This window comes from Pongo pygmaeus, chromosome 5 (genome assembly GCF_028885625.2).
Source record: "Pongo pygmaeus isolate AG05252 chromosome 5, NHGRI_mPonPyg2-v2.0_pri, whole genome shotgun sequence".
Classification (NCBI taxonomy): domain Eukaryota; kingdom Metazoa; phylum Chordata; class Mammalia; order Primates; family Hominidae; genus Pongo; species Pongo pygmaeus.
The window spans coordinates 53,233,158-53,249,783 of NC_072378.2; the positions used below are offsets into that span (position 1 = coordinate 53,233,158).

Consider the following 16,626-nt stretch of genomic DNA (forward strand, 5'->3'; position numbering starts at 1 on the left):
TTTCAGCAAAAAGGAATGTAGTGGGAGAGCAGGGTGATAATAAGAAGGTCAGCAAAAAACATGTGAGCAAAAGAATATATGTCATAATTAAATTCAAGGGAAGGTTCTATGACTGGACGTGCACGTAAGCCAGATTTATGTTTCTCTCCACCCAAACATCTCAGTGGAGTAAAGAATAACAAAGCAGCATTACTGCAAACATGTCTCACCTCCCACCATAGGGCGGTTTTTCTCTTATCTCAGAATTGAACAAATGTGCAATCGGGTTTTATACCGAGATATTCAGTTCCCAGGGGCAGGCAGGAGACAATGGCCTTCCTCTATCTCAACTGCAAGAGGCTTTCCTCTTTTACTAATCCACCTCAGCACAGACCCTTTACGAGTGTCAGGCTGGGGGATGGTCAGGTCTTTCTCATCCCATGAGGCCATATTTCAGACTATCACATGGGGAGAAACCTTGGACAATACCCTGCTTTCAAGGGCAGAGGTCCCTGTGGCTTTCCACAGTGCATTGTGCCGCTGGTTTATTGAGACTAGAGAATGGCAATGACTTTTACCAAGTATACTGCTTGTAAACATTTTGTTAACAAGGCACATCCTGCACAGCCCTAGATCCCTTAAACCTTGATTTCATACAACACATGTTTTTGTGAGCTCCAGGTTGGGTCAAAGTGGCTGGGGCAAAGCTACAAATTAACAACATCTCAGCAAAGCAATTGTTTAAAGTACAGGTCTTTTCAAAATGGAGTCTCTTATGTCTTCCCTTTCTACATAGACACAGTAACAGTCTGATCTCTCTTTCTTTTCCCTACAAGAAGCTCACTGGGGCTCTGTGGAGGGCAGAGGACAGCCCAGCGCTCCTGGGAAGCAATGAGGTAGTGTGAAGTGTGTCCACTGCTAAGGAGCTTGCCAGGCAGGGCTAGCAAATGCACCCAGGCAGGAAGGCAAGAGGCCCCACCATGCTCAGAGAGTTGACTGGGCTGAAGATCAAGGGGTGAGGACAGGTGTGAGGATGCATTTTATATGCAGTCAGGATTCACTGAAGAATTCTGTCATTTTTTTTTCCAATTTGCATTTTAGAAAAACTACTCTGGTTGTAAATGGAGAAGAGACTAGAGCAAAGTGAAGCTGCAGGTAGGAAGCCTGTGTGTCTGTCTGCTCCCTCAGCCACCTCTGCCAGCTGTAGGGAAGCTCCCTCTAAGAGAAGGAGAGCTCAAATTGTGGAAGCCCAGGTGTCCTGGGAGAGATTAGCATTACAGGACCAGTATGGGGGTGGAGCTAGAAAGCACTCCTCATCTAAGCACTCTGGCACAATGACACACCAGGGAAAAATGATTTTGCATATAGTTATATGTATGTAATTCACATATACCATCTGTATCTTGGCAGCCCATGCCTGAGTGGCACTGAGGGAGCTGAGAGAAGGCTCATGCCTGGGACCCCACGGCGACTTAAGGAGCAGAGTGAGGATGAGCCAGGAGCACACACACTGTAAGGGACAACAAGGTGGCCTGAGAGAAGAGGGTGAGTCTGTTTGCTCTTCAATATTTCCTCATCTGCTAGAAAACTGAGGAATCCACAGCAGACAGAATCATTGTTTTGCAAATGCATCAGAAAGAATGCTTTTATCAGAAATAAAATGACTGTTCAGGAAAAGAAAAAAATGTCTTTATGCCATTACCCAGGATGGTAACTCTTCTCCTGTGCATACCTGAAAATGTCAGGAGTGCATTTCTACATTGACATTTTAATAGATTGTATGACAAATGTTACAGGACAATTCTTGAAAAAGTCAAACAAACCACACAATGTATAGTTTCCATTTTTACTGAATTTGTAATTCCAAGAAAATTGTTGGCTAGGAGGAGATTGGAAATCTGAATTCACATCAGATCCTAATGAGAAGAAATCAATTTTAACTAAGTGGGCAAATAGGAGTTGTATTATTTAATTAGCATATAATTTGAAAGAGTTCATTAGCTTCACAACAGGCACAATCAACACTTAGGTAAAGCACTTTATTGTTGCAAAACTTTAGAATATTGGTCTTGCATGTTCTTGACCTCTATGGCTGCTTTATTAAAACCTGAAAATCTTCCTTGATTCTTCTAAAGATTTTGCATCCATGGGAGGCTTCCTTGGACTGCCAGGCTGTAGAAACTTCTTCACCGTGGGCAGGTTGCTGATTCTGGTTTTCAGGGCCTGTAATCCACAAAGCACAGCCTCACTAAAACAACAAGTCAAGGGCTGACACCACCATTAACATGACCCAGGGAATCTGAGTCCCTCCTGCCAAAGACCAAGTGAGTCGCTTCCACTTGGGTGAAGGCAGAAACAGACACCCAGTGAGAAATGAAGAGAAGAGGAAGAACATGTAGCTCACTTTATTTTCCCCAAAGATGTCTTGAAGTTTTAATCAGTTCAGTCATCTCTATCTTTCTTCTTACATATTAATCCTGTAGATTAGTGACTCTTGTATAAGACAAGAAAAACTAATGTGCTTGTGTGATATCAGCACAGACCAGTCTCTAAGCAGAAGTGAAAATATGGGAAAATGAATTGGAAAGGAAAATGTTATAGAAAATAGTAAAGACAAACCATGGGACCACCTTTTCTCAGTGAGAGATACATTGTGGGGGGCAGAGTGCTGGAGAGCTGTGCAGAGAAGAACACAATGTCATACAGCAGGAGCCAGAGCCCAGGGAAGAAACCAGATGGAAAGGGCTCTGCTCAGACTGACTCAATGTGGGCACATATGGGATAAAGGACATCACAGAGAACTCAGGAACAAAAACCACATTGAAATAGAGGGATAGGGAGCCATACTGGGCCCTGGGTCCTTTCCATAATAAAAGGCAAAATACTCTTTGGGGGCAGCATGCACCACGAATTTCCTTTCCATAACAAAAGTGTTTTCATTCCTCAAAATTGGAGCCTGGAAGCTCATTTTGGAGAGCTTGGGGCACTGAAGGCCTGGAGAAGGCTGGGGTCAAAACTTGTTCAGTTGTAGGGCCCAGATACAAGATCCCAAGATGGGAGATGTGGGGCTGCCTCTCTGAGGACTGTGAAATGGGTCACCTTCAGCAGAGGGAAGCTGGAAATAAGGCTAGAGTCAAGCTCTTCCACATAGTAGAGGAGTTCCACCAGGTGAATGTCAGCCCGGCTCAGCTTGTTGCCAACAAGGTAGTCTTGTCCATGGCTCTTTAAAATCTGGAGAATGGGAGGAATCAGATCAGGAACACATGCCCACCCAGGCTGGGACCCCTGCTTCTTTCAGAGTCTCTCCACCCTGACTTTCCCCACCTCTGTTGCCTTACTGCATGGGTGCAGAAATCCCAAGCTTTCTCCACGTTATCTGAATGAATGAGATAGTAAAAAGTGTAACTCTACTCACTCCTCAGTTGTAGCTCAGGCTCCCATTTTCTCTTTTCATCCACATCACTGTGGCATCTACACCACCCATGCAGCTTGCTTCTTCCACATGGGCCAAGGGCTTAGCACCTGCCACTGCATGTTCTGTCTGCCCCAGGCCCTACAGTGTGGAGCCCTCACATTCAGGACATGGCTTTACATTCTGCTGTCTCCCTCTCCAATCTCCCTTGGGCAGCGACTCCACCTTCATGACAACACTCTTCTCCCAGAAGGAGACTATTTCAGAGTCTTCATTTCTCCTTCTCTGCTCTGCTCATTCCCTGCTCTATCTCCCTGGGATCTGTAGGAAACCTGGGTGAACCTGAATTCATCATCTTTCTTACAGCATCGACTCTGGTTCCTAAACAGCATTATGTTATAATCTGCAAGCTGAAGCATTTAGGAGTGAATTGCACTGATGTCTGCAACTTACTAAAAAATGCATTTTATAGAATCTTCCTGTGCATCCCACAGTCACTCTCCTTTTATAAAATACCCATCCCTGAAACACTGCAATATTCTCTGGTTGGGCAATTGGTCTCCTGTCTTCCTGCATATGGTGCCAGAATGTTTTCTGATGGATCACTTTCATCACGCCCCTGATCAATCAAAGTCCATGGAGTTCCATAGACTGAACAGCAACCTCTAGTGTGGTCCAGAGCCTTCCACAGCCCACATTCTACTTATGAACATGAAGTTTTGTTGAACAGATAATTCCATGTTGGGGTTCAGTAAATTAAAATTTTACTGGAAAATTATAGCTTGGGTATAAGTGATACAATTGTTTCTCCAAGTCTATTTTCATAAAATGCCTTGAGAGTCAGAGTGCTGCATTGGTGTTCAGGAAGTCTCACTGAAAGTGAAGGTCAGTGCCCCAGGAATGCCCAGCCACTATTTTTCTACTGCCCTCTAAACTCAGTTCCCCAAAACACTGAACAGCTTCACTTACTTTTTCAAAGGCAGGGAAGTAGCGATTTTTTGTTTTTTCTTTGATCAAGGCAAGGTTGGCACCTTGTTCCTCAGGTTGACTAAAGGGCAGAAGAAGGATCATTTCACCCAAATCTGCTATACCTTCTATATACATATCAATCCTGAAAGACAAAAATAACCAAATGGTCAAATATCTTTTGCCCTAGATTTTATAGGTTTATAAAAACCTAACAGAGTAGAGTATCAGGTGATGGCAAAATAATTCACCTCCGGTGAGTGCCTTTTATAGTCTAGTCATTATGCTCTGAGTTTTACAGGTATATTAACATTTATCTCTTAAAACAACCTATCAAGGTAGATAGATCTCCAAATTGTGTTACATGCATGACCTAATACAGGTAAAAAGAGCATCGGTGGTCACAGTCAACAGAGAAATTGGCAGAATCACTGCCAGTGCCTACTGATGCTGTGCCAAGATTTATCATCTCCATTGTGGTTTGTTCTGTGCATGAACTTAGTGTGAGTCAAATGGCCAAAGACCTGCTTCCTAAGTAATCCTAACAGAGTCCGTGGCACAGCCATCTCAGTCATATTCCTTGTCCTCTCTCATCATTTTACACCATCCAGGGCTGCTTCTATGCCCCATATTTGCAGTTCTTCCAATTACACCCATGAAACACATTTCCACAGCCCTCTCCATGTGCTGTTGCCCAACTCTAGCCATGTGTGCCTTTCCTGAGACCCCACCTAAGAATCCCCTTCCCTGGTGAAATTCTCTATAAAGTTACAACCAGTGCAAACTTTTCTTCTTTTGTGTCAAACTGGAGTTTCACAATACTTTTTAAAAAAAAGAGCTTTATTGATGCATATTCACATACTATAATTGCCACCAGTTATATTATACTATTGAGTGGTTTTTAGTGCACTCACAGAAATCTGTAAAAATAACTACAGTCTAATTCCAGAATTATTTTGGTCACCCTGATAAGGACATCTGTACCATTAGCAGTATTCTTCATTTTTCTCCAAGCCCCACTCCTTTAGCCCCAGGCAACCACTAATCTACTTTCTACCTCTATGGATTTGAATATCTGGACATTTCATATGAAAAGAATCCTATAATATGTGGCCTTCTGTGTCTTGTGTATTTTATGTAACATATCTTTATGGTTTAACCGTCTTGTAGCATGCATTCGTACTTCATTCCTTTTCGTGACCAAATATCTTTCCATTGCATGGCTAAGGCGCATTTTTCTCCTCCCTTTATTGATTGATGGATATTTGGGTTGTTTCCACTTTTTGAATTCTATGAATATTGTTATTTGCATTATTCACTTATGTAAAATACATAGTGTGGATGTATTTTTGATTGTTTGGGGATATACCTCTTAGAGGAACTGCTGGGTCATTGGTAATACCATATTAAAGTTTTTGAGGAGCTGCCAGCAGTTTCATTCAGGATTTATTTGGAATCATGCAGTCTCATCACAACAGCAAGGAGACCCCTTGGCTTTGCTGGTATTGAATCCATCTGGCTGTTTCGGCCTTCTATCCATGTGTCAAGGTAACCCTAGCATCCTTGGTGCCAGCTTCTACTAGCGCTGCTCAAGTATTCCAGTTGATATAATTGATTGGTAATTTAGGTTCCTGGTCATCATACTTGGAATTACTGGGACCTTAGACTCGGCTTCTTTGCAGCTTTCCCTCCCCAGTCCTTCATCTACAGACTCTCACATATTCTACACCTCTCCTAAGCCATTGGCCAGGGTCCAGCCTCTGAAATCCTGAGCACCTGGAAACATGATTCCCCATCTTCCTCAGTTCATTGGGTTTATGAGTATTTGGAAACCTTTGTCAGGGTGCTGTGTCCATGGACTGCATCCTCTTCTAGACTCACCCTCACCTGAACCCTCCCCATGTTCACTGTTCCCTCATCTCCATGGGACTCTGCAATACTGAACCTCAGCATACATACCCAAGGCCCAGCCTGCTGCTGGTCTTGATGCCCTGCCATGGTCCTACCCACTCAAGGAAGGACCTAAATCACTCTGTTTTCTCTGTGGATGGAAGAACAGAAAATATACCGTACAGGGCTCTCTCCTTTATGTCTTTCCCATAGAGATTGTATTTGCTGGCAATGTAGTTGAGAATGGCTCTGGTCTGCACCAGCTTCATCCCGTCAATCTCAACCATTGGCACTTGCTGGAACATCAAACATCCATCTTTAGAAGGGAGAAAAAAAAGGAGAGTGAAATGTCTATGAAACTCACCCTTTCAGGATGAAAAAAATGGTTGTTGAAATGACTAAATTTGTAAAACGAAAAAGAAATTACTGCTTGGTAAGATTTCACTTGAAACAACTTTTTTTTTTTTTTTTTTTTTTTTTTTTTAGGCAGAGTATCATTCTGTTGTCCAGGCTGGAGTGGAGTGGCATGATCTTGGCTCACTGTAACCTCTGCCTCCCAGGTTCAAGCGATTCTCCTACCTCAGCCTCTCAATAGCTGAGATTACAGGCATGCACCACTGCACATGGCTAATTTTTGTATTTTTGAAGAGATGGGGTCTCACCTTGGCCAAACTGGTCTTGAATTCCTGAACTGAAATCATCCACCCACCTCAGCCTCCCAAATTGGGATTACAGGAGTGAGCCACTGCACCCAGTCCAAACAACATGTTTATAAGGCTTCCTGTAGTTCTTCTTTTTCTTAAGAAGCTTCCTTTTACTTTTTATCCATTTATTTCATGTATTTTTTATTGCCCCACCAGATACATAGTGGGACTCTTGAATTTTTTGTGTTGATTTATCTTCATGGATATTTTAGGAAGAGGTTGGGACAAGTTACAGTAGGATGGGCAACAAGATGCCATTTAAAACAGGACGTCCCCAGAGTAAGTCTCATGGTGTTTGTGACATTTAAGGCAGGTTCTGAGAGGTTTTTATGTAAGGGTCCCTTTCTGTGCTCTTCAAAGTCTGCGATATTGCTACAGTGTTACCTTGTCCCACCCCCCACATGAAAGAAAAAACTCAAGACAGTGGCCACTTCTATTCCTCCTCCTTTTGTCTAATGCATGTTCTTGCATGTGCTTGGATGGGGAGGGCTGTATGGGATCCTGTGCTGATGACCACCGCTCATTCACGGTGCCCCAAGCATGAAAACAAAGAAGGGGCTTTCTCAGGGTGTGGGAGATGATTCATCTAGCAAATACTCTGAGAGGTCTGGTCCTTTTAGCCTGGAGAGAGTTGCCAGACTTGATCAAGGAACCACATCCCTTCCATTTTAACCACTTTCTCCCTCTGCACCATGTACAAATACCACACCCCACACACATAGACATTGCTGGCTGCACAAACCTCCCTGTGTACCTTCTGCTAGATACCCTCATCAGAGGAACTTAGAGATTGATCTTACCATTTCTTAACTTGTCCAAATCTTCTGCAGATTTTATAAATTTCTCTTCAAACTGGAAGCAGAAACAGTAAATATGTTCTTGTTAGTTCATTCTATTACAGAGTTGTGAACTTCAATGGCCTCTATCTGGTGCATCATTTGGAGAATATAAGATTTCTGAGTTTGGCAGGGTACACAGAGGGGGCTGGTCACGGCCATTTGGAAATTTAGACCTAATTCATTCAGAAAAGTGCATGGGTCACAGCACACAGCTGCTCAATCTTCTAGTTCACTTCACCTCCACCCTGATATGAATGTCTATGATTAGGTCATGTTTTGAGAGGGGACATCACTGGAGAAAAGGCACTGAGTAGTTAGTTCTTCTAGTTATGGTGTTGTCATATCTTAGGAAAGCCTGTGTCTCCAAGTGAGATCAGACCACAGCCTTCTGTGTCCCCAGCATGAGGCATGACATGGGCTAATGTCCATCAAATATTCTGCCACCAAGGAGCCTCTACTGTAATTTGTATCACCCCACTTCTCAGGAACCCTGCTAAGGGTGAAATAGGTCGCTGCTGTTGCACAGCTTTCACACTTGCAACTATAATTTTCTCTTCTGAAGTACATGAGACACAATAGGGTAAAATTCTCAATTTAATAAAGGAATTAGAGTCCCACACTAACATTATTTTTAAGGAAAACCTCTGGTTTCTGATGTGGTTTTGTGGCATTGGGGAATGCTTGTGTGTTCTAGAAGCCTCCTCCCATCATTTTAACCATGTGTTTATTTCTCTGCATCCTCATAGACACGTAGGCTGCCCCAGGGCAGGGACTGTGTCTGTCTTGCTCACTATATCCATGACCGAGTACAGAACATGGAATTAATAAGTGCTCAAGCAAATAATTGCTGTGAATGTAGTCAATCTTCAATAGGTAGTTTGTTACAATCCACTCCCTTCCATCTCTCATTTGTAGTTTGCATTTTACTTCTAATTACAACCATTTTTTAATATTATGCATTTTTATTTTTTTATTGTGGAAATTATGAACATGAATAAATATAATCAGAAAAGCATAATGATTCTCCTTATACTTCTCACCTAGAATCAATAATTATCAATCAAAATCAATATGGTTTCATCTATATGCCCACCTACTTCTCCTCTTGTAATAATTCCAAAGAAATCCCAGATCCATATGATTAATCCTTAAATACTTCAATGTGTTTTCCTAAAACACATTAACTATTCTAAAGACAGCCATAGTACATTATCACACATGAAATATTAACAATAATTATTTCATGTTCTCAAATATTCAATCGATATTCATGTTTCTAATTGTTGTATAAATGCCATAAATTATTTTTTACAGTTTGTTTAAATTCTAATCCACTTAAGTTCTATGCACTTTGTGATTAGTGTCTTAAATGTATTTTAATATGTATGCTTTTAGAAGAGAAGAAATTTTAAGAATTACTAGGTCAAATCTGTTCATCTTTTTCTTAATTACAGTCCATTTTTATTTAAGGCACAATGCTTCAGTAAGTAATCATCTCATAGTTTCTGTGGGAAAAGTATGTGATAATGCTATTGTAAATCCAACTTAGGATGACCTAACTCAGAACCTACCTCTACTCCAGCTGCAGCCAGGAGCCACCGGGTGGACTCCATTCTGCCCCGTATATTGGAGTAGTGGAGCTTGGGCTTCTCTGCCATGGTAGCAGTTTCCTGGAGGTTTCTCTAAGCCTGAATGAATGAATGAATGAATGAATGAATGAATGAATAATTTAACCCTAGAATCAAAAATGTACTTTAGGATGTATGATTGAAAACCACAAACAATGCTGAAGAAGAACCTGCCTTCTTCATGACTGTGTTGGAGGAGTTCCCAGAACGTTTTCTTGGCTCAAATTGTTACCCATCAGTGGCCACCCTCAGATTCCAGCAAACCAGTCTCAAGTTTTCACTGTTTAACTCTGAATTTTCTTGGCAGCCTAAGAGGTGAGAGTATGTGGTGATAATACATGTATAGGAGTTGATGGGAAGAGGAAGAATTCAAGAACTAATATTTATTGAAAACTTCCTAGTGATCCTTCCCCAATGCTAGTTGCTTTCAATATTTTATATCTTTAACCCTCCTTATAGTCCTATGAAATGGTTATTATCTCCATTTTTTAGTTAATGAAATGGAACATCGGAGAAATACAATGTTCACAGTCACACTCCAGTTGGTGATGGACGTGAATATCTATACCAAGGACTAAAATGAAGTCACGTCTGGAAGCCAGCTGGGTGAAGGCCCTGGGAACTCATGAACTGGCCATGAAACCACAGGATGTCACTGACAGGGAGGACCAGCTGGGAGATAAGTCACTCTTCAGCTCTTGGGCTGTGAGACTGCATTTGATCAAAACCAGAAATTAGGCCTCAGACTTGTTTAACTGTAGCTAGAAGATCCAAATTCTTTCAACAGACAGAGATTGTTAATCCCTTGCTTCTTTTGGAATTCTGTATCCTAACTCTATGGGGTGCATTTTGTTTTATAAGCTGGAAGAAGAGATGTTGCTGCATTAATTTTGCAATATGGAAGGAGCTAGCATTTGTTCAACGTCAGTCACACACTGGTCATTCTTCTAAACTTCTCTTTGTTTTATCCTACAAAAATCACCTAAGGTTATTGTGGTTGTTATTCTCATTTTACATTTGAGGATACTGAGGTTTTTAAAGTAACTTGCTCAGGGTAAATGATAGATCTGGGATGCAGGCTCACTGCTGTTAAAAACCAAAGACTGAGTCTTAATTTCTATGTTAGTGTTTTTCAAATATGCATGGTAATCTTTCAGCAGATTATGAAATCCCATTACTTTAAAAAATAAATAGAAAAGAAAAGAATAGAAAATATCAGTGAGCATGACATGTTGAAGGGTAAGTAATGTTTCATGAGTTGTTAGTTTCAGTTATTTGTATACTGTGTGTATGGAGGTTTGCATGTGTGCATGCTCACTTGGTCATTGTAAATGGTTAGAGACTGGGCTCATCAGTGAAGTTTGATAGCCCTTGCTCTATCCCAGGCTGTTTGGGAGGTGGAATATAGCAGAGTATCAGAGAATGAAAACCAGTGGCTGCAGGGACAGATGCAATTAATTGTATCATGAATGTGAATGGAAAGACACAGGACTCATTGAAAGAAGGAGTTCCAGTGCCAGGACTTAGGAACAGTTGCATTTTCTCACCAAACCCCCAGCTCTGTTATTAAACATTAAGATTCTTCTTGCAAGTTTTGTGGTTGTTGAGTGTGGAACAAAAATATGCTTGCCTTTAACAACTAATGTATTTATTTGTTATTATTATTATTTTTTGAGACAGAGTTTTGCTGTTTTTGCCCAGGCTGCAGTGCAATGGCGCAATCTTGGCTTACTACAACCTCACCTTCCCAGGTTCAAGTGATTCTCCTGCCTCAGCATCCTGAGTAGCTGGGATTACAGGCACATGCCACCGCACCCGGATAATTTTGCATTTTTGGTGGAGACAGGGTTTCAGCATTTTGGCCAGTCTGGTCTCAAAAGCCTGACCTCAGGTGATCCACTCACCTCAGCCTCCCAAAATGCTGGGATTACAGGCATGAGCCACTGCACCCGGCCTCACCTAATGTATTTCTAAAAAAGTATGCATGATTTAAATTAGGCATCAAAATCTTTTAAATGTCTACATTTTAAAATATGGGAGTCAATAGTTTAACCTTTGGAAAGTAAAGAATTCTTTGAAATCATACTGAATCAACTCACCTGTTTTGTAATGAGATATTTTGACATTGTACTTTTTATGATAACTCCAGGAGTAAATTAAAGTAACTTGGGAAATGGAAATAGCATAATTCGGCAGAATGGAAGGGAGAGTGAAGTTCACATGAAAGTGTACGGTGTGCTTGTTTAATTGTTATGGACTAGAGTTCACAGTGTTGTAATTCCAATCCCCAAAATAAACTCTCTTAGCCATTGATTGAGGATCATGTTTCAAAAGGAAGTGAAATTTTATCTTACATAATGTTTTATCACAACACTCCTGCTGATAACTAACATATCACTTTCTCAATGTGAGGTTTCCAAGGTCAGGCTAAGACTGAGACATAGGTTACCATTGAGCTTTGTTGGGTCAACAGAAAATGAGAACCAGAGAGCTCAAGGATTTGCCATGGGTCATACACACATGCTCCTCATTCATGGTCAATATCTAGGGAGTGTGTTTACCTTCTGCAACAACCCTGGGAAATGGTTTCTATTATCCTAATTAAAGATGGGCACACTGAATTTCAGAGAGCTAAAACACCTGTCTCATGGTGCACACTTGGTGAGTGTTGGGTCAGCCTGAACTTCTGATTGCAGGTCCAGAGCTTTTCCACTCCACCTCGTAACCTGGCTCTCAGCTCCTGTCTGAGAAGTTGTTTTATATTTTCCTATTCAATGTATATTAGCCAAATAAATGTTGGAAAGAGAGGACAAGAGGAGAACATCTAATTCCTGAGTTCCTCCTGTTAGCAACTTTTCAGGGGCTTGCTTGGAAGAAAAAATTAATAAAAGCATGCCTTTCTCTACTTTGACAACCTAAAAACCAGAGTGAGTTGAGGACTAGTATAATTACTTTACATAAATAATTAATTTACATCAATTAAAAAATGGGCTTGTTTTGAAAGGAATATAAGCTCTCATATTTCCAGGAGTAAATTAAAGGGGTTACATCTCTGAGGTGGTCCCAATGACACTGTTTCTTATCGGAGAGAAGGGAGAATGAGATAAACCATGACTCCTCCCATTATCAGATTCATAAACACAGTAGATTGTTTAATCTCTGAGCCTCAATTTTCTCTTCTTAGAATAGAGATAGTTATTTCCACTTTTGAGGGTTGTTGAGAAAGTTAAGTGAGATAATGTACAAAAAATTCATAGTAGGAACTCAACAATGGGTGTTTGCTATGGTCCTAGTGCTTGGAAGATGGGTGAGTCTCTGGACACACTGAGTAGCCCATGGATCCTCTTTCTTTGATCTATCTATCCATCAGTTATTTTACCTATAGGCAATCTATGTATATGTATCTATTTATAATCCCTGTCTACCCATCCATGTATGTATTATTTTATATATCAATTGTTCTATGTATCTATGTATCTGTAATCTGTCTCTTCGTCATCTATTATCTATCTTCTATCCATTTCTCTAGTTCTCTATATTTTGTCCATAGAACTCTAGTAGGAATAAATTTTTATATGAATCCAGACTTATATCAAATCTGTCAAATGATGGCTCTCTGTTTCTCTCTCTCTTTGGTTTTTAGCCCCTGTACAGAGGTCAATGATATTCACTAATGAATCCACCTGGATTAACAGGAAGTTTTCAGTGAATGTCCAAGCAGTGGGGCACATCAGTAACAACACCTTGCTTAGCCCCATGAGGTCATGTAGTCCCATGGTTCTCAACCAGGGGGATTTCGCTCCTCTGCTCCAGAGGACATTGAGCAAGGGATAGAGACATTTTGGATTGTTACATCTGCAGAGAGGGAGAGGGGGCTACAAATCAGATAGGTAGAGGGCAGGGATGTGTGGGGAAAAGAAAGAGAGATCAGACTGGTACTATGTCTATGTAGAAAGAAGTAGACATAAGAGACCCCATTTTGTTCTGTACTAAGAGAAATTCTTCTGCTTTGAGATGCTGTTAATCTGTAACCCTACCCCCAGCCCTGTGCTCACAGAAATATGTGCTGTGTTGACTCAAGGTTTAATGGATTTAGGGCTATGCAGGATGTGCTTTGTTAAACAAATGCTTGAAGGCAGTATGCTTGTTAAATGTCATCACCACTCCGTAATCTCAAGTACCCAGGGACACAAAACACTGCGGAAGGCCACAGGGACCTCTGCCTAGGAAAGCCAGTTATTGTCCAAGGTTTCTCCCCATGTGATAGTCTGAAATATGGCCTCATGGGAAGGGAAAGACCTGACAGTCCCCCAGCCTGACATCCATAAAGGGTCTGTGCTGAGGAGGATTAGTAAAAGAGGAAGGCCTCTTTGCCATTGAGATAAGAGGAAGGCATCTGTCTCCTGCTCGTCCCTGGGCAATGGAATGTCTTGGTGTAAAACCCAGTTGTGTGTTCCATCTACTGAGATAGGAGAAAACTGCCTTAAGGCTGGAGGTGAGACATGCTGGCTGCAATACTGCTCTTTAATGCACCAGATATGTTTATGTATGTGCACATCAAAACACAGCACATTTTCTAACCTTGTTTATGACACAGAGACGTTTGTTCACATGTTTTCCTGCTGACCCTCTCCCCACTATTATCCTATTGTCCTGCCACATCCCCCTCTCTGAGATGGTAGAGATAATGATCACTAAATACTGAGGGAACTCAGAACTGGTGCCAGCGCCGGTCCTCCATATGCTGAGTGCCGGTTCCCTGGACCCACTTTTCTTTCTCTATACTTTGTCTCTGTGTCTCTTTCTTTTCTCAGTCTCCCATCCCACCCAACAAGAAACACCCACAGGTGTGGAGGGGCAGGCCACATCTTCAGGGATGCTTAGAAATATCCTAGAGTGGGCAGGACAGATCTCCATTCAAAGAATTACACAGTTCACAGCAACAGTCAGAGCCTCTTTCTTAGCTATCCTCTAGATTTGCCATGAGTTGGTAGTACTCCAGAGACAGAATATGACTTGTCATCAAGCTAATTAGTGGCAGAGGCTCAACTAGAATCTAGTCCTTCTAACATTCAAACTAATTTATTCTAATTATAATAAACCTTAGTTTTGAATTTTCACAGCCAATATAGAATTACAGTGTCACAATTTACAATTGTGTGTTGACTATATATATATAAAGAAATTTTTGCATACATTGCCACTTCTTCCAGCACTGATTGTTCTCAGATTGTTTAAACTGCTACCATTTCTTTTTTCTCCTCATGTCATTGTTTCCCATACCATTAAATGCAGAGGCCCTGGTTTTCTAAATTCTTCATTTTTACATTTCTGTAAAGATGTATCCAACAGAAAAGAAATAAACAATTCTTGAACTGTCACCCAAACACACCAAGATGGCACGATATGAGTAAAAACAGATTTTTCCTTGTGCTAAGGACACATATTAGCATATTTTTCTAGGAGGATAGAGAGGAGGGTGTGAGGCAATGTAGAGAGATTTATAAGATCAGTACTTACTTTGTTAAACGCTGTCACCGTCCTGGCTCGACAACTGAATTCCAGTTCCTAATGTATTTATAAGCACTTTGTTCCTCTCAATAGTTCCCTCCCACTGAAAGAAGCATCAGGTTAGGGAAAAGCAACTCCCACACATTTCATGGCCAAGGGGCCACCTACTGGATTCTAAGACATGAGGCAAGTGATCTGTTTATCAGAAGAAACTGGTCAATATGTTCCTTTTCAAGGTTGGCAATTAAAGTTTAAACAACACACTTCACCCAGATTTTGCTCTTTTTGCAAGTCAGCAGAAACTGGCTTTTTAAAGATGCTTTTTTTCACGAGTTGGATGCAAAGACTAGGGCAACTGAAAAATCTCTATTGTGAGCATAGCTGGGAGGGGATGTCTGTGAAGGGCAAGCTGATGCCACCCTTTTCTTACTGGGTTGCCAAATAAAATATAGGACATCCATGTAAATGTGAATTTCAGGCAAACAATCAATAATTTTTAGTTATAGCTATGTTCCAAACACAGTATGGAACCTGATTATACTGAAATATTATTTATTGTTTATCTGAAAATCACATTTAGGTGGGTACCGTGTATTTTATCTGCCAAATCCAGAGACCCTATTTGCATATGCTATCCTCTTTGTGTCACTCAAATTGCCCATAATATAACAAGTCTGAAAGTATCTATCACCTGGATTCATCAATTGCAAATAATCTTTCTTCATCTATACCACGTAGGGGGTTATGTTGGCCCCCAAGAAAGACAGGTCCATATAGAAATCCCTAGATCCTGTGAACTTGATCTTATTTGGAAAAAGGCTCTTTGCAGATGTAATGAAGTAAAAGAATTTGAGATGAGATCATCTTGGTATATCTGGATAGGCCCCAAATCCAATAACAATTGTCCTCACAGCAGAGAGAAGACACAACACACAGAGGGTGAGGTGCTGGAACACAGAGGCAGAAATTAGAGTGATGTGGTCATGATCCATGAAAGTCCAGAAAGGCCAAGAACCCCCAGAAGCTAGAAGACGCAGGGAAGGATTCCTGGAAATCACTTCTAATTCAAACACGCTGGCACAATGACACACCAGGGAAAAATAATTTTACATATAGTTACTTATATGTAATTCACATATACCATCTGTATCTTAGAAGCCAGGCCTGAGTGGCACTGAAGGAACTGAGGGAAGGCTCATGCCTGGGATCACACAGAGCCTTAAGGAGGAGAGTGAGAATGAGCCAGGAGCACATGCACCGTAAGGGACAACAAGATGGCCTGAGAGCAGAGGGTGGGTTTGTTTGCTCTTCAATATTTCCTCACCTCCTAGAAAACTGAAGGATCCATAGCAGGCAGAATGGTTGTTTGAAAATGCATAAGAAAAAGTGTTTTCATCAGAAATAAAATGGATGTCAAGGAAGAAAAAGAAAATTTCATTTTGCCATTCCCCAGAATGATAACCCTTTTCTTGTGCAAAATATCAGAAGTAAATTTCTATACCTGACTTTTTGATAGGCCATGTGACAAATGCTGCAGGACAATTCTTGAAAAAGTCAAACAAACCACACAGTCTACATTTTACTTTTTTAGTAAATTTTTAATTCCAAGAAAATTTATGGGGAGTTTGGAAATCTGATTTCATATCAGATACTAATGAAAAGAAATCAATTTTAACTAAATCTGGTCATAGGCGTTT

The 16,626-nt window shown here is 41.0% G+C and overlaps 1 protein-coding gene across 3 annotated transcripts; it reads right to left on the minus strand.

Moving 5' to 3' along the window:
* Positions 1-1,811: 1,811 nt before the first annotated feature.
* On the minus strand, positions 1,812-15,075 carry LOC129038789 (glutathione S-transferase A2). 3 transcript variants are annotated; one of them, XM_054492199.2, is made up of 7 exons: positions 14,939-15,075; positions 9,362-9,478; positions 7,752-7,803; positions 6,431-6,563; positions 4,361-4,502; positions 3,079-3,210; positions 1,812-2,202 (listed from the first exon to the last, which is right to left on the minus strand). In XM_054492199.2, the coding sequence occupies exons 2-7, from the start codon at positions 9,446-9,448 to the stop codon at positions 2,080-2,082; spliced, it is 669 nt and encodes a 222-aa protein (XP_054348174.2). In that variant the 5' UTR covers positions 9,449-9,478; positions 14,939-15,075; the 3' UTR covers positions 1,812-2,079. The 3 variants fall into 3 exon arrangements, with proteins under 3 accessions (XP_054348174.2, XP_054348176.2, XP_054348175.2); XM_054492201.2 differs by lacking the exons at positions 6,431-6,563; positions 9,362-9,478; positions 14,939-15,075; XM_054492200.2 differs by lacking the exons at positions 6,431-6,563; positions 7,752-7,803; positions 9,362-9,478; positions 14,939-15,075 and adding an exon at positions 6,317-6,426.
* Positions 15,076-16,626: the final 1,551 nt, after the last annotated feature.

Coding starts and splice junctions, on each gene's coding strand:
- LOC129038789 (XM_054492199.2), bottom strand. CDS start 9,448: ATGGCAGAGAAGCCCAAGCTCCACTACTCCAATATACGGGGCAGAATG. Junction 6,564..7,751: donor TTTGGACAAGTTAAGAAATG/GTAAGATCAATC, acceptor TCCCTTCTAAAG/ATGGATGTTTGATGTTCCAG. Junction 2,203..3,078: donor CCAGCTTCCCTCTGCTGAAG/GTGACCCATTTC, acceptor TGTGGATTACAG/GCCCTGAAAACCAGAATCAG.